Raw genomic sequence first — 23,857 nt, 5'->3', positions numbered from 1 at the left:
TCTAATTTTTTGTATCTTCTTTAATCTTTTAAAAGTAAATGAAGCCATCCTCTATTTTGCATCCCCTTTGCACTTTTAAAAATAAAAGAGTTAAAATGGAAAAGATGCGTATGAGTGGATTATCATGAAGACATGACTGTTGTGAGTCAGAAGCTCTGACACATACAATATTTTGGAAGAGGGAAGTACAACTGAACCTTAAATGTATAATCAAACCAGACTGCTCACCTTCCACTAATTTTTTGGTTTTATTTTTCCCATCTTGTTGTTGTTTGGCACTTTATAATTGCTTCAGTGCCCAAACATAGGTGCCACACAGAATCAGGGAAGAGGCCAGAGCAATGCTGTTTTTACTGTTTTCCTGCCTCTATAGCTATTATAAATTGTAGGTGCTCTGTGTGATCACTTTGCAGAACCGAAGGGTGATCATCAAAGCCTGCTGCTACTGATGTGGCTACTACAATTACTATTACCACGGTCCCCTTTGCCTACCCTCTCTCTGATCCTAGCATTAAATTACAGCAGCACAAGCTGAGAACATAGGAAGATGCGAGTCCTGTGCCGGCTACTTTCACAGTCTCTGGGATTAGAGCACCTGGGTTTGAGCCCAGGCTCTGCTGCTCTGTAGTTGTGTGACTCTGACTTTCACCTAAGGCTGTTTTCTCCTATGTGACTGGACCATATAAACTCTTTGCTATTAGATTTATTATTGTTATTTTCAAATCACATTTATATTCCCCACAAACTTGCTAGGAGGCAGGTATTATTTTATTCACTTGACAGTTAAGGAGAATGCCTATGCTCCAGGGGGTACCACTAATAATTAACAGAGCTGGAATTCACAATAATTATGTTCATGGCCAAGGTATTATAGTAGAAGATAGGCTTAACTGTTCAGGTATTTGCCACATGAAATGTGTGATTGTAAAAATTCATACCAAAAAAGTTGTGGTTTGTATACTGAGAAAAATTTCTGGGAACAAGGAACTATTATTTCTAATCTTGTTCTACCACAAGTTGTCTTAACTTGTTTCTTCACATGTTCAAAATGATAACCAGGGGCCTGTGTAACACATGATAGACCTGAGAAAAAGAGATAAGTTTTGTTTTTTCCCAAGGATTAATTGGGAAATATATTTTAGACACATAAAGATAAATTTGGCTGGCTGCACAATTTGTTTTTCTTGTTGACTGACACTGTCTTGAATTTGATTCCTTTCACATATTCCAAATTTCACATGTAAATTGTTTTATTCTTATCCCTTGTTCTCAACAATCCCTTCCACATTAACATTTTATTCTGAATTCCATTCCCACTCTTCTATTTACAGGGCCATAAACACCAATGACTTTCTTGTTCCAACTCCCCTGGAGTTTTCCCAAGGCTTTTTGTTGTTGTTGTTCCTTGGCATTTTCATTGACTATGGAAATTCTGAGTGCCTATTACAAGGTAAGATTTTCTGTTTTGACTCTGTTCTGTGTCTGTTCCCCTATCTATTTCCTCTTTCTTCATCATTTCTTACCTAGCTTGACCAAAAGTACTTTCATTAAAGTTTAGTCTTTGGCTTTTTTATATTTTATTTCCCCTTAATCATCACTCAAAACTTCACTGTCGCGACTCCCTCGTCTACATTTTACTCCTTTTTTCCCTTCAGCTTAATATCTGCCTAAGTGACATACTGCTTGGATGTCTCATCCAAATCATAACCTCAATAGAGTGGAAACCAAGCACTGCAAGTTCTCTCTTCACACCAGGATCCTATAACCAAGCCAATGTTCCTAATGATGCTCCAAATCTTATCAAGGAAATCATCATTATTACACATGTTCAAAGCCCAGAACATACCTTTGGTTTATCAGTTTCATGTATTCTTTACTAACTATCAATTATCAATTTGTTTATCCTTTAACCAAAAAAGCTCTTATATTTTTTTCTTCTACCTTTACCATTAAGTGTTGGCTATGATCATATCAAGACTAGATTTCTGCTTAGCTTCCTAGATTTCTTTGATGCTCTGTCCCCTTTTATCCAATTGCATTATCACATGCTCCACTAGCAGTTTAAAGCTGTATAAAACCTGCTTTCTTCATATTAATTTCCCATTCAGCCATCCTCAGTAGCTTTCTTTTTCATGCATATAACTTTCTTTCAAGATTCCTCATAATTTGGCCTAATCCTAATGTCCAACTCTATTTCTTCCTATTTTCTAATATGCAAAATGGCTTATTCAGCATATTCTCTTACCCCCACTCCATACCCCCAAATAGTGCATCTGATATTAATTTCATGTCTTTGTTTTTCTGGTTTCCTTTTGTAATGAAAATATTTACCTTGTTCTATCCTTTTATCCAAACTCTTGCAGGCCATTATCAGAATTCACTTTCAAGTAACTTAACACAGCTACTGTAATAGGGCGTTATAGTAGATATAAAGACCTGGGTTCAAAACATGGCTCTGGAATTCCCTAGATCAATGAACCCCTCTAATTCCCATTTTTCTCATTATAAAATGGAAAAAAATTCCATGTGCCTAGTTAGACTGTTGGAGTGATGAACTAAGATAACTACTTGGGACAGTGTTTGGACATGTAATCATTAATTTTCAATGATCCTACCTCATGCCAAGAGCTGTGGTTGCAAAGCTAGATAAGACAGACCCAGTATCAGTGTTCTGGCATTTACAGTGTTATAGGGGATACAGACATTAAACATATGTCTGTATTCCCTATTTATACATATGTATATATGTATACACACACATATACAATATATATGCAATTTTAATGTATGTTTCTAAAGGACAATATATTAAAAATACAAGGGTGACTTTACTTAGGTGGGGACTGGGAATGAAGTAGCCAGAGAAGGCTTCCCTTAGAGACGGGCATCTCAGTGGAGATCTGGGAGATAAATGGAAGTTATACAGACAAGTGTTCAGGAGTAACTCAAAATAGTAGTTTATTATTGTTGTTTTATTGCTAGCACTGTTATTACTATCCTCTTGAAATCTTTCATGAACACTTCATTACCACTGACCTCTCTTCTCTGAAAATCTACTGCATTGTATTATATTCTTTTACTAACATTTGCCTTCCTCTAGGTTTCTGCATTTTGTTTTAATCTTGTTCCTCTGTGCCTTGCAAGGCTCCTCCCATTTTCTGAAATGTCTCTATTCTTGTCTTGACCTGCTTTGGAACTAGCTTAAAGATTCTTAGGCAAAACTGGATACTCCAAAATAGGGGCTTCCATGGCACCTTGTACATAACTGTATATAACTGGTCATTGTTGTATGTTAAAAATGATTTCTTTCCCAAATGCCCTTGCAGTCCTGAGGGCAGAAAACATGTTAAATTTATCTTTCAACTATATAAATCCATAAAGTTGGTATCATCATAAAATGAGCACCAAAAAAGTGTCTGTTGAAAATATGTTTTTTGACTTCGACAGTTTTATGTCATGTCTCTAAGTAAATTCTAAGTTATTTAAGGCAGGATTCCTTAGTTCAATTTTATTTACCACTATCATAATATGGCACAAGTGTATTCTGTGTGAGTTTTATGCTGACTGATTATGAAGACATTTTTCATATCTATTTAAAGATAATAGAATATTTTATTATCCTTTGACTATAAAATGTGACATACTTAGAAAAATGATACGAAATGCACCATCCTACTCATTTTTCCCAACTTCCTGTCCAACAAGATGAAAACCACTATAATACGAAATATTAGCTTGAGAATTTAGAAGTAAATAAGAGAATTATTCTTTTGCTGGTGAGAAGTCTTTGTTGCTGCTCTAAATGTTCTTACATGCTACTATTTTTTTTCAGGATTTGAAACAATGGAAAGGGTTTTTTTAAGTTATTTAAAGTTATTTACATAGTTTTTGAGCTTATACTAAGAGTAAAAAAGGCATTGAAGTTATAATTCTCCTAAGACCCAATGATGAGTCAATTTAGAGCTGTTAGGGAAAAAAAATGCCATTTGGTGAAAAATTATATGTAAACACTCATCTCAAGCACCACTTTGCAACATGTTTTCCTAGTAGTGTAAAATACTTCCCCTTAAATAGGAACAGAAATCTCAAGATCTCAGTTCAGCTATCAGTTTGGTACTCCACTGGCAGAAGAATATGTGCTACACATGTTGCTATTAGTATAACTGGTACAAATTTTGCCTTTTTAAAAATAAATCAAGTCCTTATTGATTGTAAATTCTTCAACAAGAATTTTTTTAACTTCATATATACAAATCTACAGAAACTTGTCAACTATTAATATTTTGACATATACCAGACTGCAAATATTATTTCATAGATAAAAATAGAGAAGGCTAAAATTACTGATTTAGTGCAATTATAGTTTTAAAGATAACCATTTAACAGTCTGCAACCTTCAATCACTTCACAGAAATGATACATATCTAAATCACATAAAGTTATAATTTCAAATTACTTATACATCTAATGAAACATAGTCATTCCTTCAAAGTAGTTATTAACATTTCTTATGGTAAATTCATTATAGGGCTCAATTTACAAATGAGTACTTTTTAAAAAATAATTATGCAGCTTCTAAAGGGTGGTATATATATTTATATATATTTATCTTACACATAAAACTATTATATACAAACAACTCATAGTTTAAGTATACTGGGTATTACTTTAAATACCTAGATTTAGGAACTAGCAAGGAAACCTTCTGTGTTATCAAACTAAGTTTTAAAGGTTATGAAATGTACTGATGATGCAAAATTGCTGTATAAGCTTGAAATATTTAACAGATATATAGAGACTAAATAAATAAGCCATTTAAAACATTCATTCTTAGGACAATATATTTGTAAAACTCATTATTATTATATTAGGAAGGGTTTGAAGTTAGATCTGTCCTATTATAAGAAATAAACAACAGAATTATGTTTGTGAATATTTGAAAGATTTTGAAGTTTGATCTCATATATTCTCTGAGTAATAAAATAATACAAATATTATAAAAGATTGTTTTTACTTTTTAGATTACAGTGGAGGTGTGAGTGCATGCACTTCTTGGATTTAAAGGTTGATTTGGAAAGAACTTGGTAAGAACTTTAAAAACAAAACCATGGAAGTTCAGGGGATAAGTCAGTTGGACTATCTCATAGGAAAAAATCAACATGTGTGTTTAATAAAAATTTAGGAATTTGACAATCAGAGTACTAACGGTTGCTAAATCATGATGTATCCTCCATTCCATTCCTGAAACATGTGTGCGCTAACATTTGCTCCTTAAACAATGGACAGGTAACACAATGTTTGCAGATGATTTGCCTAAATATGCACAGAAATAGCCTACAACATGGCAATAGCATGTTTTCTCTGCAAGGAGGAAAGATTTAACCCAAATGCAAAGAAAAGGAAACGCACAACACAGAGTTGAACAAATAAATGCAAAATAGAATTTAAGCTTACACCTAGAAGCCAAGAAAATAAATCAAGGTGGGACTGAATGCACGATATTAACTGTTTACCTATTAAAAATAAGAATATTTAAAGTTGATACTTTTAATGTCATGATAATTATGCTACTAGTGGTTATTCATTTACTTAACAAATATTATCAAGTGTCTAAAGTATGTCACACTGTGTGCTGTAGAAAACTGTGTAGATTGATAAAAAGAGTATGCTTTTACACAAAATGTTTTATATTTCAGATCTAATCTGAATAAAAAAACTCCAAACTGAAAGTACACACCTTATCATCAGAGTGTTGGGCCAGGGAAACGGGAGGAGAATTACAATAAGTAGTATTTAGTGGTACAATTCAGAATCTATTAGGCAGAATGCCTTACTAGGTAAAACACATTTGATCACAATATCCCTTTGAGGTAAAATGATAAAATTAAACCTTAATCTAGCTAACACTATGGTTAATCCAAAGTGGTCTCTAAAAAGTCAGTCAGGCTTAGGGAAAACTGCTTTACTTTGACTCCATGTTTTGGGCAATATCTTCATACTTTCCTCACAATGAATATCCAGAAATTTATTGATCTATTAATAACTCAGAAGAGTCTGTCATTTTCAGTTTGTCAAAAATAGGCAGTGATTTTTATTATAATACTCTTTTTTTCTAACCTGCCAATAGAATTCTGAGATGATTTCTCTAGAATTTAAATCAGTATATTATGAACACAATTAAATGCCATAATATTACAATGTCTCATTTCTCCCAAGAGATAGACATGCAGGCTACATTTTTTCATAACTTTGTACACTCTGCTAAATTCTAAAGTTGGAATTCTTGTCAACCCACGGTCTACTCTCTGAGAATATTAGTGAATTAATGTTTTACAGATACCAAATACATGCTGTTCACAAAGAGGAAAAAAAAGGCATTTAAGGGGAGTCAAGGGAATCTTGCTCCCTGTCAACTGGGAACCTCTGAAATACCTGATTGTTAAGCAGGTTGTGTCATCTCCTGCCAATTACATCCTGATGGGGGGAGATGAAAGGCAATTCTTTGACCAAAATAGAATTTGCCTTTATCCTCAGAGAGCTTTAATTCGAAACTCAAACAATGGAGTGTAGTTTTCTGGTAATGCTACCTTCAGTTATTATCTTTTTAATGTTAGTGTGAACATATTTCTGCCTTTGCCCTCCCCTTGCCTCTTTGGCCCTCTCACCTTAAAACTCCCACTTCCCTACACTGCCAGGAAAAGCTGCTGCTGAACATTACATTGCTAATTATATTTATTGCTTCCTCTGTGTTAGTCTTCAGGACAGAAATGTAGACGTCAACATAAACGTTATGTTACATTACAAATGACAGCACTCACAGAATCTTAAATGTCATACTTGATTCAGAGCACTGAAATCTGCCATGAATTTCTATTCTATTTTAAACAAAGGGCCCAAAATAAAAATTAATAGATATTATTATTATCATTACTGTTATTATGCAATAAATTCCACTGTTAGCTCAACCTATTTTAACAAAATGGATTTTGAGGCGTATTACTTCAATCCTTTCTTCTCTTAGTCACCCTTCCTTCCTTTAAGTTTAGTCATGTGTATCCTTCATCTACTTCTTTTCTGACTTGCTACATAAGGGCCCTGACAGCAGAATAACTTTCAATTGCAGATCAAATGTTACAGTGAAAATTTTACTTAAATCTGTTCTCTGCTTAGGGTCTTATGCATATGAGAGATAAAACAATTATACCAATGACAAAAAAAAAACCGAAAGTGCTGAAATTTCAGCATACTTGTATGTTAATCAATATGGGTTATTCCTGACATGAAAATGGTGATATATGTCAAATTTATAAAATGGCTTGTATTAAAATATGGAGTACCCACATTTTAAAAAAGAGACTATTTGGTGTTATTCAAGGGTTCAAACTGGCTGGGGGTCTTTATTTCAGGTCCTCATTCTGATCTACACCCCGTGGCTTTTTGCACAAAAGAATCACAATTGTTAATCACATTAACCCTTGAGAGATGAAGAAATGACCCTTAGCAGTTCAGAGTTTATAATGTGAATCCGGGCTTCCCTGGTGGCTCAGTGGTTGAGAGTCTGCCTGCCAATGCAGGGGACACGGGTTCGAGCCCTGGTCTGGGAGGACCCCGCATGCCGCGGAGCGGCTGGGCCCGTGAGCCACAATTACTGAGCCTGCGCGTCTGGAGCCTGTGCTCCGCGATAAGACAGGCCGCGATAGTGAGAGGCCCGCGCACCGCGATGAAGAGTGGCCCCCACTTGCCGCAACTAGAGAAAGCCCTCGCACAGAAACTAAGACCCAACACAGCCATAAATAAAAATAAAAAAATAAAATATAATGTGAATCCTTCCTGCAAATATATATCTTATTTCAGATAAACTTCTCTAATCCTTATTATAGGACTTAACACAATATATGCATCTGTTTGTCTGCCTTTTCACCTGTGTTGCTACGAGAGCACATATAATAGTAGTATTATCTACAATACAAGAGAAGTGATGGAAACTTGCTCTAAGGAAGTAATGCTTGAGTTGGGAATCAGAAGGATGAGATTGATTTATTAAAGCAAATATCCAAGGGATCCAAGGAATAGGCACAATAAGTGCAAAGACCTAAAAGAAAAGAGACAGGGAATTAAAGGAACCAGAAAAACGAAAGGAACTCCAGAATGTTAGTAGAGGGTAAGGGGATAAAGGTCCAGAAAAGGATTCTGAGATACAAAGGACCAAGACCAAAAAGTAGATTTTCCTAGTTGCTATCTTTAAACAGAGGTGATGGGCTACTGTTTGCTTCCTGAGAAGACTGCTCTGGCTTCAGTGTGATAACCTGATTGGACAGGCCCAGTGGTGAGCAGCAGGGAGGGAGCAGGACCTGAGTTAACAGCATTATTTCACCAAGTGGAACTGTATGTCATGGTGACCTTCACACAACTTGTCTGGTGTCCAGCAGAAGAGTCCACTTAGTCTATTACATACAGGCATGATCTTAGAGGCAAGTATCTTTCTTTTCATATTTCCTAAATACTTTCTCACACATCTAAGATCATGGCTTCCTGTCATTTTTGCCCATGATTCACTTTCTCTAACCTCAAACATGGCTTCCTTCCCTGAACTTAAATATGTACATTTTCAATAGTTTTCTTTTTACTTTATTATTATTTTAAAGAAACTATGGCCAGTTCAAGTTTAAGGCTCTTATGCCATTATTTTTCAAAGTTAAGGCTCTGATGTCATTATTTTTAGCTGCTCATATTTCAGAATATTCTTATGCATATAATGATGGGTGTGCTCAGGAGAGAAGGTCACATAGGTACATGTCACCTACCAGACATAAGGTTGGGAACGGCTGGTGTAACAGTCAGAATCCTAGAAAATACTAAATCACATGATAGCAGAATCTATACTTATAACAGCATATGATGCCAATCATAAAAAAGAAAAACCATCACCACCACCCTTCGGGATACAAAAACTCACAAGCCTGAAAGTCGCCCAAATTTATAAAGTACTGATAAAATATTTTTGCTTTGGATAGTTGCAACAGTTGAATGATGGACAATGCCTAGGCAAATTCTATCCCTGTAGAATTGATCCATTTCAAAACAACCACTTTTCCCACAACTTCCTTAAGTTAAATGAAAAATAGACTAAAATTTATATTTACAAATATATGTTCAGGCAGTTTAAACTGACTTACATTCCTTATATTACACCTTCACATTTTTGTCTAAGATGTTGTCATCACTATGGTTATAAACACACATATATATAATATATAATATATAGTTTTATATATAAAAGTTATATATGTATGTAATATATATTTATATATTTCCTATTGAAAACATTTGTAGAGAACTCACTACAGGAATTATAAATACTTTACATATAAATCAAACTGCATTTATTTTAATATCTTTTTTCTAAATCAGACTTTCTTTGGATCTATTGAAGTCTATGACTATAAATAAATTTGTTTCTGCATTCTTTTTCTTTTCTCATGCTCTATGTCAACACTCAGCTGGTCTCCACCCTGTTCATTAAACCCTTTTTCTAACAGACGCTGCTTTTTTTCCCCTTTTACTCTTTCATGTCATCCAGGAGAGGTCAAAGAGTTTAGTTGTTCTTGTCCATTGTATGCAGAGGTGTGTGGGTGAAATTTTGCATGATTCTGGTGTTCACAGTGTTCAGGTTGCCTTCCTAATGTTTCAGTTATTTTCTTTGATAATATTTGATATATGTTGACTGTTTCAACTAATAGAAATCATCTTTAATCTAGCTACCTTAATGAGAATAAAGGAAAATAGTATAAAGTATTGAAACAACATTCAAATTTTACCTATTTTGAAGAAACAATTGACTCATTTTGAATAAGGAAATATTGTTTTGTAAAAGAAATCATACAATTTTTCCCTGATATTACATTATATAGTTTATAATCAGACCATGAATGCATGGAAAATAAAGTAAAACTATATTTTAAAAGTAATTATCTAATGTTATTTACTTATTCACTTTATTTTAATTAAAAAAACTTATAAACAGCTTGATGTAAATGAAAAATTGTGCCTTTCACGTCCTTTTCCATGTTTGATAGTGAGAGTGAAGGCAATGTAGTGCAATGGAAAGAACTCTGAATTGGCTGTCAGGAGAGCTGAGTTTAAGTTCAGCTTTTACCACTAAGTAGCCATGGGATTTGAGAATATTATTTAAGCAATCTGAGTTTAAATTTCCTATATTATGAAATGAAGGATAGGAATTAGAGGAGCTATGCAGTAACTGTAAGATATAGTATTTTATAAACATGTATTTTTAAGCAAAAATTCATGGAAATTGTGGTCACAGTTTAACTCTGGACACATCATTTTTTAAAAAGTAAGATATCAAAAAAAAGTAAGATATCAGATATTGCTGAGCTTTCTGCTTAGGATGGTATTGGGCTTCAGTAGTCTTGTGTATATCAAATTTTCCAACTTAATTTTTTGTACTAAAATCTTCCAGATCAAAATATTTTTCTTAGCAGCACAGTTGAAAAGTACTTTTCATTTCTTTCTTAGGAGCTTATTAAAATTTTCAGACTCTTAGTAGTATAAGGTAGAAAAGTGAATGGGATTACATTTTTTGTCATCCATGTGGCAAACACATCATTTCATTTTGTTTTTTCATTTTACCTGAAGTTGATTTTAATCAAGAGCCTGGAGGGCTTCTCTGGTGGCGCAGTGGTTGAGAATCCACCTGCCAATGCAGGGGACATGGGTTCGAGCCCTGGTCCAGGAAGATCCCACACGCCGCGGAGCAACTAAGCCCGTGCACCACAACCACTAAGCCTGCGCTCTAGTGCCTGAGAGCCACAACTACTGAAGCCTGCACGCCTAGAGCCTGTGCTCTGCAACGGAAGAAGCCACGCAATGAGAAGTTGCGCACCACAATGAGAAGCCTGCGCACCGCAGCAAAGAGTATCCCCTGCTCTCTGCAACTAGAGAGAAGCCCACGCGTAGCAATGAAGACCCAACACAGCCAAAACTAAATAAATAAAACAAATAAATTTATTAAAAAAAAAAAGGAGACTGGAAACTATTGATTGCCTCTGATGAATTTATGAACAAAGGGTTGTCAGTTCACGTCTAGTTTTCTGGTCGTTTGCATGGTAAAAATGGAAATATTTTGCTTATCAATGGTATAATATTTTCCTATTCCTCTGTCAGATAAGTTATTACATCTTATTCTAGAAAAAAATTCATATATGTCTAAGAGACTGTGCAATCTTAGCGTGAACTTTTAAAAATTCCATACTGTTGTTAGGAAAAATTTGCAAAAATTTGACGTAGTGTTAAGGTAGTACCTAGGACTGCTATCTAGCATGACATAATACAGAGAATAGGTGCTCCTCCCTGCAAATCTTCCATTTGCCTCCAAGATTTAGGCCAGCAAAGGGCAAGTCAATATGGGACACTAAACATCCATCCTTTCCAGGTTAATTTAAATATGTGGTATGACAGCTATTAAATGCCAACAAAATAGAAATCAAAAGAAGAAAAGTTTGCCAGGATAAAAGCACTTAAAAGGAGCTTGAACCCTCGCCTGTATACAAAACCCCATTTGCAACACTAGAAAGATCCAGACTTTTAGCCTCCGTATAAAGCTGTGTGGTAATCTCAAGTGAGGTAACTTGTTAAAACAGAAGCTAGTCTTGTAGTTCTTCATCATCAACCTACTTTTTAAAGTATATATCCATAATGCATATTAGATAGGTATTTATTTATCACAAGAGAAATCCTGAGGTATAAAAATGTTGAGGAGACCAGTTTAATGTCATTTCAGTGGCAGCAAAAGTCACACAATGAATCAGTGACAGACCTGTGAATTGATTTTAGATCCCATTAGACTCCCTTTTTAACCACTCAGCAATTCCTGAGATTGCTTTCAGTGGCCGGAGATGCACAATCGAATTAAAACGGCAGACTGGAAAAATAAAATAAAATAAAAATGGAAAGTAGTCATTCTATGTGGTTTGATTTCTGACAATTTGAAACAATATATTTCCTGCATGTAAACATACAAATCTCAAAACTGTACTCAGGTACTAATATCAAATTTTCTATCATTTCTATAGGAATGGATTGAAATTACTAAAGTATCTGAGTAAAATAAGCAAAGATAGAAATAATTGTGTTAAGTGAAAGTTGAAAGCCTATGTCATTCAATTTTTGAGGCAATGATTAAAAGATGTCCTTTCACATAAATATATATTTATCCAAATATATTTATTCTAGCTGGAAACTCTAAAGACTCATAAGTACAAAATTAATTTTGAGTAAGAATGTAGCTTTTTAAAAAAATACATTAATATTTCAATATCTTCATAGGCAGAGATAGCTTGATAAGGTCCATTTACATTAAGGAAAATGAAATAAAGACTATACCAATTTTCTGTTATTTGATAATTTGTGTGCCATGTAAAATTAAGTATTTTCTGTTTATTAATCTAAAATTCTATGTATAGTAATATCCAGATTCTTCTGTGTTCTTGAAACATTTATTACATGATCAAAATATTGAGAAATAGTAAAAGGGCATGTTTCATTGCTAAACTTACTTTGAATGAGAATTGGGAAACATTAATTTTTAAAATATTTTAAGAAATCTATTTCAAATATATTTCTATATATTAATGCTACAGATTCTGGTTATCCCTTTTGCGTAAAAAAGAATCACAACTCTTGGGCTTCCCTGGTGGCACAATGCTTAAGAATCCACCAGCCAATGCAGGGGGCATGGGTTCAAGCCCTGGTCTGGGAAGATCCCACATGCCGCAGAGCAACTAAGCCCATGCGCCACAACTACTGAGCCTGCGCTCCAGAGCCCGCGAGCCACAACTACTGAGCCCACGTGCCACAACTACTGAGCCCACGTGCCACAACTACTGAAGCCCACGCGCCTAGAGCCCGCGCTCCACAACAAGAGAAGCCACTGCAACGAGAAGCCCGCGCACCGTAACAAAGAATAGCCCCTGCTCACCGCAACTAGAGAAAGCCCGCGCACAGCAGCGAAGACCCAACACAGCCAAAAATAAATAAATAAATTTATAAAAAAAAAAAAAAGAATTACAACTCTCTTTGATTGTAAAACATATTTGCACTCTCCTGTGTGTCTAAGTGGAAGTACCAGTAGGCAAGTTTTGTTTATTTTTGCTCAACACCTTTCTTACACAGAGAGGGAATTAGTAGCAACAGAAAGTAACTGTTTCGTGAGTATCCAAGCACTTCTTTTATTGGAACATGACTTCCAGATTATATTATTATCATATCCTTTTAAAGGACACCATGAGTTTGCCACTGCCATTTTACCAAGTTGACAGTCACGGTCACATTTTCAGCACCGAGAACTTAATGCTTCTTTTAAGAAGGTTCCTACTAACGCAAGTTGTAATTCATTTTCCTTGAAATTCACTATTTTGAGAGTGTTTACACCTGAGTATTAATGAACACATAGTGCATGTTATTGAATATGGCAGGATTTCCTTCTTTTTTAAGGCCTAATCATATTTCATTGCATCTGACACCACATTTTCTTTACCCATTCATCTGCTGATGGACATTTAGGCTGTTTCCCTATCTTAGCTACTGTGAATATTGCAATGAACCTGAAGGATATTATGCTAGGTAAAATAAGCCAGGCACAGAAGGGCAAATGCTACATGATTCCAGTTATGTGAGGAATCTAAAACAGTCAAACTCACAGAATCAGAGAACAGAATGGTGGTTGTCAGGAGCTGGAGGTGGGGAAAATGGGGAGTTGCTGCTCAATGGGTATAAAGTTTCAGTTACACAAGATGAGTAAGTTCTAGCAATCAGCTGCACAACACTGTGCCTGTAGTTAACAGTGCAGAATTGTGCACTTAAAAAGTTGTTAGGAGAGCAGATCTTGTTAAGTATTCTTACCACAAGAAAAAAAAAAACTAACCAAAAAATGCACATGGGACAGCATCCTACCAATGAGGATGCTACAATATTGGTACAATATGAGACTAATATTGATGTCACTAGGAAGGTCGTATGTTATTGATGGTTATGACAACAAATTGACTAGGTGTGTGATGGTAGGTAGATTGTTGACTCTCTCTGAGACATAGTTCCCTAAAATGAAAAATGGAGATAACACCTTCATCACAGGGTTATAAATACAACATGCTATAATAGTCATAAAACCATCAAATATGCCAACGATGAGTCATGAATAGTAACAAAATTAATGAAAAAATCATGGAGAGTAGTTACAGCAGGATGGAAATTGGGCAGAATAACAAGGGATAAATTGGATACATCATCCACATAAAAATTTCACAATATCAGTAAAAGCTATAAGATAGTAATGAAATTAAAGCATGGATTTTTTTTCATTTAAAAATTACTATTTCTAAGTATGATATATTATATCTTGTTTCTTTTGGTTATTTGTGTTTTCTTATTTTTATTTTTTAAACAAAGTGTGTTTGAATTGCTTTCACATATGCATTACACAAAATAGCATTCTCTGGATTTACAAGTGTGGAGAAACCATGTTTTTGTTATACACTGTGGGTGAGAAATTCGCATAACTTTGCATATGGTAGCTTAATGTTTTATGCACAGTATAAATTCAGCTTATTTGTAGACTTAGCAGTGAAAATTGAGTGTGCATAAGCCACAGTATGCTACAAAACATGTTTATCTAATTGTCCCCAGACAATTGGGAAACCATCTTTTCACTGGGGAGTTTAAAGAGTATCACCATGTCAGTGTACGTCATCTAGTGGTTTATGAAATTTAGATGTTATTTTCTTATTGTTTGTTATGAGAACTTTAAACAGTACTCAGTATCTTTCCCTCACTATCAGTCCAGGTTCTCATCATGTGACACTACTCAACTTTTGCCACAGTCTCAAAATGGATGTACCTATATGTCTATTCTCCCCTCCACACATACATTTACACCAAAAACATGTTTCAGAACCAATCATAGCAATACCAGTAGTTTCTTCCTAAAATCTTGTATAGCTCTTGGCTAGCTTCCCTAAACTCAACTTGATCCTAATTTTCCAGCCTCATTTTTGAAAATCAGTGTACTAGGTGCACACTGGGGTATTTGCCACTTCCCCACTGGACTTTAATGTCTCTGTTTTTCTATTCTATCCTTCTAGGCTTACTAACGGATCCTCCACATCCATCAATACTTCACCCATTTTTCAAAACTCAGCTTACATGTGATGACCTTTCTTCACTTCATTAAGTGTTCCCTTATTTACAGTTATCACCTTGTTGAAACTAGGCACACATTAAGTATTTTTGGGATATAAAATAAATACATGAGAAAATCTCTGACTTAATACCCTAAATCAGAATTAGTGATTTTAACCCTTCTCTCGCTCTGTACCGGGCTGGTACTTCCTTTTAAAGGAGCAGGTTCTCCACTCAGACATAAACCAATGAATAGCAGGATTGCCTCATGCCCATTATAAAATACCTATGAAAACCTTAATTTTCCATCAGTACAGTGAGGATGTGAAGAGTGCCTACCTCATCAGATTTCGTGAACACTGAGTAAGGTAATACATTCAAAGCAGCCAGTACAGAGCATCATTCTTGCTTAGTAAATACTAGTTGTTTGGAGTATAGTTGTTATTATTACTGATGTTTCATCATGTTGAAGTTACATATTTATGTACACGTTAAATCTTTGAGGGCAGACATTTGTGGTTATGTTCCTCACCATTGTTAGAACCTTGCTTAGGAAAAATGTTTCTTATATTTTTATTAAAGTCAATTTTATCTCTATTGAATATAAATTGCTTCTGAATACAAATTGCTTCCAAGATCACTTGGGCGTTGATTGTAGCAGTTGAACAGAATTGTAGCTACAAAGCTGAAGAGCCCTAGATGTAAATGTTAAGCCTCCATTATCTCCTACTATTCCCCCAAATCTATTTAATAAATAAAACCTTTATTCCAGAACTTCTGGTTTTCTCATTATGTCTTTCCTTTTCACCTCAGTGCTATGCTCATCACCTCACGCTGATTCACAGCACCAGCCTTTGTTCTTTCTATTTCCCCAGCTCGCATCGCGCCCAAATTGACCACATGTGGTAAGCCTGGAGCAGCTGAGAGCCATGAGGAACCTAGACCAGAGGCCACTACACTAGAGCAAGGGGAGTGTCCTCAGATGTGAAAAACAGGTGACACTATCTGCTTAAAAGCTACCACAAGGTATCTTCTTAGTGTGCCACCAGTTACCTTGCATAGCATATTTTCTAATAGTAACTAAATTTATAAAATTATAAAGCTAAGTATAGGTTCTTCCTGGTTAAAATTAAGTACCAACAAAACTAGAAAGCAAATACAATTGAAATTAGCAATAGCAAAGCAATGGGACAATAATATCTTTGTGTATCTTGAAAAGTAAATACCTTCTTACAATATGAACGTGGTTCTAGTGAACCACTACCAGAAGCTAGTCTTTGAAGCGAGCAGTTCTACCTTCCTTTGTGCTCTGGGGTAATTTACTTTTCTCTTTTTGAACCACAGCAAGATCTTCCTTCACACAGCCCACTCTGACCTCATTTTGGCCTTTACTTGGCAGGAAGACAGTGTTTGCATGTTAACTCAACCTTTGTTTCCTTCTTATTAGCCCAAGAAAATTAAAGGTATATCCTTGGCACTCACATGCTTATAAGCCTTAAGCAAACATGAGCACTAAAATCTTAAGATTTTTCCATGATTATGAGGTAGTTATCCAAATAATTTAGAACGGACTTGTATCATTTCCTCAGGTTATCATCAAAGTGAACAATCATGATTTAAAACAAATCTACAAGATAGCTTGCTGAGGCCTATTTGAAACACACTCCAAGAGGAGGTAAACATGTTCTGATTTGTGGAAACTCAGTCTAAATTTATTTTGGTATTTTCCCCAAGTTTCAAATATATTAAAGTAATGCCTTCCTTCTCACCTATATATCCAAGCTGTATTTCCACTACCTTAAACTTTGGTTCCAAATGAAGTAATTTAGGCAAGAAGACAAAGAGATAAAGGAAGAAAAACAGAACTAGAGTTCAAGGGCAAAGAAAGGGTCATGAAGAGGAAGAACAAAAGAGAAGATGAAAACAGCCCAAACAGGTGAGCAGGCAATGGGATTTAGCACTACTCTTTGTGTTTTTTGAAAAATGTAATATTGATAACAAACAAATTAGAGCTTTTATAAACAGAAACTTCCTTTTAAAATAGATTATATAGGGAATGAGTGCAAAGCAATCAATCAAAAAGGGCACAGTAAGAGAAAGATTTAAGTTGGAGTACATACCTCCAGTGACAGATTAGCTCCAATAAATATAAAGTCTTTGATCCAAACCAGCTACTAGTAGTTATGAAGAAAAGAAAAATATATATTGGTTAATGTGCTGTTTATGATTTAGTCCTTATGTCTGTATTGATTGTGAATGAAGATGTCACTCAGAAATTGAGTACTACGGATAATATAGTCTTTTAATAAGTAATTGATAATGACGTCATTGCACCAATATGGCCTTAAGAAAACTGTTTAATTTTGTTCAAATTCTTTTTCTGGAACGAGGTGAACCAGATCTGACAAAACATGAAACTAAATACCCTGCAAGTTGAGAACTGAATGTTAACATTTCTATTTTTTTCTGTCATTGTTCTGAGGAATAAAAAGTGATGAAATACTATGAGGGGGGAAAAAAGAAAACATTTTACAATTGAGCCAAATAAGTGTAGAGGGTAAAAGTGTATTAATCTCATAACTATGGTGTTTTCATACCCTATATTTAGAGCAAACAAGTCAAAATATAAAATGGTGATTTGAAACATTTTAAATAGGGCATAGGAGATGCTGGTTTGGATTTTTGCTTCTCTCTCTCTCTCTTTCACCATTTGTGATTTTTTTTTTTCCTGAACTTGTTTCTAATCATAACTTAGGTCCCCCTACTACCTCACTTGGCCACTAGTTCCGTTGATTTTGAGAAACAGCCTCACTGATAATATCTAGAGTTTAGAATGTGAATAGCTCACAAGAAATACACTGGTGAGCTGTTAAGGTCACAGAATTTATGAACTGTGATTCTTTTTCTCAAATACAAACAGCAAAGCATTTTAAAATTTCATCTGCAATATAAATGGTGGTATTGTTTATTCAGCATGGTAACTTGTATGGCCCACTTTCCAACATGATTCAAGTATTGAAAGATTAGGGAAGAAAAACCTAGAAACCATAATGGTCTTGCTCTATCCACGCTTGGCTCAGGTTGAGAGTGCAAATGAGGGACACGCTGCCTCTGGTGGAAATGATGAAGCCGAGAAGAAATCACCAAGGAATCCTGACTTTTCCCACCTAACCTACTAACAAAGTGGGAAAAGTCAGACTCCAAGACATGATCTAAGAAAGATGGAATGATGTAACCAACCCCAAAACAACGCCTCATTGTTTTACCAAGATATCTAAATTTCTTAGCTTTAGCATTTCCTCTTAGAAATAAACTTGTACTCTATTGAACTCAATGACATAATACATTGAGAGAGATAACTCAACTGGAAAAAGTTAGATTAGATGTATAAATTAGTCGACAGAGCACTAGCTACCACTTAAGTAGTATTTGGCCCTGGAGACTGTTACTAAGAGCATGTGATTCAAAATTTTACATAAAAGCAAACTCTTATTCTTGGTGGAAGAGAAGAACCAGACAAAACATTTTATTTTATATCTTGATATATTAGTTGTCATTGTAGAAATGACCTTAGAGATAGCCATTAAGCTTCATTGCATTTCTTAATGTCCCTTTGGTTCTATCATAAATTGAGATCATGACATTATGAGAGTATTTATAGAGTTAATATTTTCCAGCTCTCATCTGGGTCCATCTTTCTTTAGATTTCCTTCCCAGTACAAGGAGGAGGCCCATTTAGAATCTGAGAAAACATCCAGACACTTCTTCGAAAAGCTATACTCCTCCTAAATTCATACATTTTTTTTTTATTAACAGATGTAAATTTGAAAGGGAAATACCATATACTATAAGCCTTTTGGGAATATTCTGTCTCGTAAGGATGACTTACACTTTTCATTTGAATGGCATGGATGCTGGAAGCTTAAACACAAAGCTCATCTGTACTCTAGCTCTGAATCATTCCTTCCGTGAACTCTGCATGCATTTCAATAATAAACACACACATGCGTATGGAGCATGTGACCTCACTGGCAGTTATCTGCAATGTCAAGTACTACTGGAGGATAACCAAGAATTGACTGACACATCTTATAGAACTGGAGTTAATTAATAGGTCTACCAATTCCCAATTGTACTACAGGAAACACAAACACAAAATCTGCTTAATACAGCAATAAATGACATACTGTGTGTGGTCATAAGGCATTCACTATACAGCAAAAGTAGTTTTGGAATACAGTATTGAGGAGTTTAAATACTGCTATTAAAATGCTAGAAAAGCAAAATTGGGTCTATTTTAATAATTAGAAGACTAAACAAGGTTTTTTTCTTTTTTTTGCAAACTGTTCATCATTATTTAAAAGGAATTGCTAATTTCCTCGTATAAGATCTGAAGCTATTAAATGATGAAGGGAGTCTTGCTTTGTTTCAAAAGTGATGTCTTAACTTCTGTGGCATCCAGCCATCTGGAATGGTAAGTCCATAATTTCTAACAATGGATTTCAACAATCTTGGGGACTCAATGTAAGACAAAGAGTTATTTTAAAGGAAGAGCACTGCAAAGAAAAAACTGGATGTTAAAATGTCCATGAAGTCATGATAAAAGCAAAAAGTCTTTTTTTGTATGATAAAATTATGTGTAATATGTAAAGGCTGGACAGAAGTTTAAAATGGAAACTATTTCATTATTTTATGTAGAATGGGGCAGGAACAGCAAAGTATACATGCTACTTTACAACCAGAATATAGGAGAAAGATTTGTCTTGGTTCTCTCTGAAAATCCATCCTTGTAAATAAAAGTTACTAAATTCAAACTTCATGAGACCTTATGAACTCTTATCCAACAATCCTGGCCTCAGTCCTGGTTGTTATTTTATTTCTTATTCATCCAATCTTTCCATTACCAGCATTATTTTCCTAACGGCATGAAGCACATATTATGTCTTTTTTCTCAACTTCAAAAACAGCGTAACTGTTTAAATCCGAGTGTAGTATTTTTAGTACCAATACAGATCAATTTAAAGCAGATTCTCTCTTAAGGCAGCTTAAGCATTGAAAATTAAATTTTATGTTGTCTAGACAAGCCATCATGATAATATCTTTTCCAGAATTTCCTAGATTGACTGTCTAGACTGCTCCAAATTCCCCCAGGTAATTGCATAATCATTTTCCCTCCAACCCCCTGAACAGTCTGGAACAGCATCCCCCCATGTATAGTTGCCATGCAAATCAAGATCACTGAGCTTCTGAAGGAGGACTTCTCTCAAAGGTTCTGAGTTTTAGGATTTCAGGAAAATACTTGTATGTCAATATCCCACCTTAAGGAGACTGGATGGGAAGCTTTATTTATTTCAGTGGAGGAAATGGCCTCCTCCATTTTCCTGGGTAAATGGCCTGGCTCCAGAAGCTGTACCTCTGCACATCCCCCCACCCACCCATAAAGCAGCGATAAAGTAGTTGATGAGATGAGAAGGAAGGAACTTTGTTAAAGAGCAACTTCAAAAAGAAAAAAAAAACAAACAAACTACATTTTGGGGAAAATGGTAAAAATACAGGAACAATATATGATATTTTAATTTAAATGGCCACCAAGATCATCTAAGCTTCAAATATAAAAATAGAAGAAATTAAGCTAAGTACAGAATGACCTGGCAACAATGAGAGCCGAGTGCGGTAACATACAACCTCTGATGAATGAGGTACATTTAACAGCAAGGTGATAATTATTACCATAAAACCTGAAACAGGCTTTCAGCCTGAGATACACATTTCTATTTAAAAAATGCTAATCCACATTTTTTTCTTTCAGTATTTACTACCAATTAGACAATGTTAAACACTTACAACAACTGTGAGGTAGAGACCATTCTCATTACCACTTTCTAGAGTAGAAACAAAGACACAAAGAAAGTTAGTAGCTTGCTCCTTATCAAGCATCGAGTACTGAATTGAGGTTGGACCAAAGCCCTGCAGTGTGAGGCCAGGTGACACGCCTTTAACAATGATGGGATTAGAACTCCCGGAGTTTCTACAGCAAAAAATGTCAGTGGGTCACACCCCGCTGGGAGGGTTGGAAGGCAGTTGGAGGTAATAAGTCAATTTCTCATTTAAAACATATGGACACTGAGAATCACAGAGGTTTGTTTTGTTTTTACATGAGACAGAGTCTCAGAGAGGTTAAGTAATTTTTCCAGTGTTCCACAGCTAGTAAGTTGTCGAACATGATCAGAAGCCAGATCTGTCCCTAAAGCCCATGTCTTTTCCACCAACCTGTGCTTGGAGCTCAGCTGTCTGGACCCCACTGTCTTACACAGCATGATGCCTGGCAGATGTGAAAAGTGCAATAGGACGTGGGGAAAGTTCTCCAGAGCTGTCTCCAGTAAACAGAGAAGTGAGACCCAATTTTAGGGTGCCTAACTATAGGAAATAGCTGAGAAGGAAACAAAGAGGGAGAGATTTATCCAGAAGTTACTGAAAAGTTTAGTATGCAAAGTCTCCAGGACCATGTGCAGGAAATTATTCCTAATTTCATCAATATGAAACAAGTAATTTAAGTGGAACTGCCCTTCCTTAAAGTTAATTTTTACTTAAAACTCTGGGTATGTCAGCAAGAACAGTATGCATACTTGTAAAGGAAGGAAGAAGGATGCAGTGGGAGAAGAGGCTGATGAGGGCAAATGTCTATGCCGGTGAGACCTTGGTAAAGGGTTTTTATCTTCCCAGGATCATCAGGAAAGTCATAATAATTGTGTTCAGTCTAGAAACCACATAGCCTCGAAGGTGTCTTCTTATACAAAGAAGGCACAACACAAACTGTTTTGATTTCTAAGTCTTTGGGTTGAAAGAACATATTTGTAACACTTTTGTACCCCTTAAGAAAATATAGAGAAAGGCTCTAGAGTTTAAGTTACAAAGAAGTGGCTAACATGTAAATTATATTTTATCTTTAGGATTCCAGAAATATTCTGGGAACAAATTCTTTATCTGTTGAGTATTTCTGAATTCCAGTTTGAAAGAAAACTCTGTCACAAATGATTTTCTCACCACATGAACACTTTTGTTCTTCTTAGGATTTTGTGCCAAAAATTATAAAAAGGCTTATAATTTAAGGCTATTGATAAATCCAATTCATGGAACTGCTTTCCTACTAGTAACTTTTCCTTTAAATACATCCCTAATTGCAAGTTGTACTTAAATTTACCTAACTTTAATTTCCTCACTAAATTTTCTCACCAAAACATCTTGTAGGAGTAACAGACAAATAAACTTTTTCCTTTTTTATACTGACAAAATAATAGCCCAAAATATAAAAGCAAAGCCTAGCTAAGCAAGAACATAAATGTGAGTAATTTAGGTCAAACGTGAGATCAGATCACTGTGCACATGTATGGCATCCTTTCTTAATCCCTGGGCAGAAGAAAACAACTGCGATGGCAGACACTTCTGGCTAAGGATGGAAATGGAGGGGAAAGCTGGCAATATACAAATGAAGGAGAAAACAGTACACATTCAGCCTGCTGACATCTGCTGCACATGCAAAATGGACTGGACTCCGTAATCCAGAGCGAAAGCAAATGCTTTCTTCCTTCCTTCCTCCCGTTCCACAGTTATTGTTGAGTGATGGTCTCATTCTTTTTGCATTCACAGATTAAAATTAATAATAGCATCTGAATTCGAAGTAGGTCCCACTGAATAGCAACCAGAAGCTAAATGAACTGAAGAAATTAGTAATGAAGCATTTGAATAGGACGGGGTCATGGACAAACACCGTTTTTTAAAAGCCAGCTTTACCTCAGGATGATGTCCAATTTCAATGTAGGTGCAAATTGGATGAAAAGCCCCCGTTCCACAGGCGTACAAATGAGTCTGATTATAAGCCTTAAGCACCTTGATGAAATTAGCACATTCTTTCTGTAAAACAAAAGGAAAACCAGTGAGTTTTAGTGGTCAGCATGGCTGAAGTATCCTGGAGGGTGCTGCTAGGCATGTTTGAACAGATTTCTTTTGTGTCCTTTCACATCATTTTTAGGGCTTATTATTCTATTGTTTGCTCACATTATTACATGAAATACAGAAGGTGTTCGCTTGCATTATTACATGAAATATAGAAGTTCTTATTTTTGGGGGGGTAAAATATAATATTCTCTTTAATGTTTTTATTAAAACTATTTATAATTTATTTATACAAAAGTGGAATAAAGTTATAGATAACCGATTATCATATGTGACTTTTCTAGAAATGAGGGAAACAGCAAATTATATGGTTAATTAATGAATTATTTAAATCATAACAATGGTGAAAATTTCAAAAGTCAGCTCTGAGTTTAATTTTGGAAAAGTAAATCAAAAATAAAAGGTAATAGAACCTTCTATTAAATATGAATTTGAAACATCATTAGTAACTCATAATGATGGGTGACTGACTTTGAACTTCAGTAGTGCTGCTTACTAGTGAGCTTTACAGACCCTAAGAAGACAAAACCACCTTCTTTTGAAAAAGTCGTTTAACCCCCAAAGACAATTTGGGTATAAGATGAGATAGAGAAGGTGTTAGAGTCTGGAATGTCTATAGGCTGAAAGGTCTTTATTAGAGTGGCTATAATTAATAAATATTTTTAGGCAGTTCATGTACATCCTAAACCCATACGTGGATCCCCCAGGT

At 35.2% G+C, this 23,857-nt stretch overlaps 1 protein-coding gene and 1 long non-coding RNA gene across 3 annotated transcripts in view; one reads left to right on the top strand and one right to left on the bottom strand.

Moving 5' to 3' along the window:
- The window catches only part of LOC130708632 (uncharacterized), a 63,801-nt gene extending 62,397 nt beyond the window's left edge, over positions 1-1,404 (top strand). Inside the window, exon 3 of the long non-coding RNA XR_009008907.1 lies at positions 1,332-1,404. This is a non-coding gene — a long non-coding RNA (uncharacterized LOC130708632). The remainder of the gene's footprint in view (positions 1-1,331) is intronic.
- SEMA3A (semaphorin 3A) overlaps positions 1-23,857 on the bottom strand; it is a 495,018-nt gene that overhangs the window by 130,458 nt on the left and 340,703 nt on the right. For both annotated transcript variants that reach the window (XM_057550500.1, XM_007170273.2), the window contains one exon: positions 22,987-23,106. In XM_057550500.1, coding sequence (XP_057406483.1) covers positions 22,987-23,106 — 120 coding nt within the window. The remainder of the gene's footprint in view (positions 1-22,986; positions 23,107-23,857) is intronic.

The sequence above is a fragment of the Balaenoptera acutorostrata genome, chromosome 7, assembly GCF_949987535.1.
Source record: "Balaenoptera acutorostrata chromosome 7, mBalAcu1.1, whole genome shotgun sequence".
Taxonomy (NCBI): Eukaryota; Metazoa; Chordata; class Mammalia; order Artiodactyla; family Balaenopteridae; genus Balaenoptera; species Balaenoptera acutorostrata.
The sequence above is the reverse complement of the archived record's forward strand: the minus strand, read 5'-3'. Positions and strand labels throughout refer to the sequence as shown.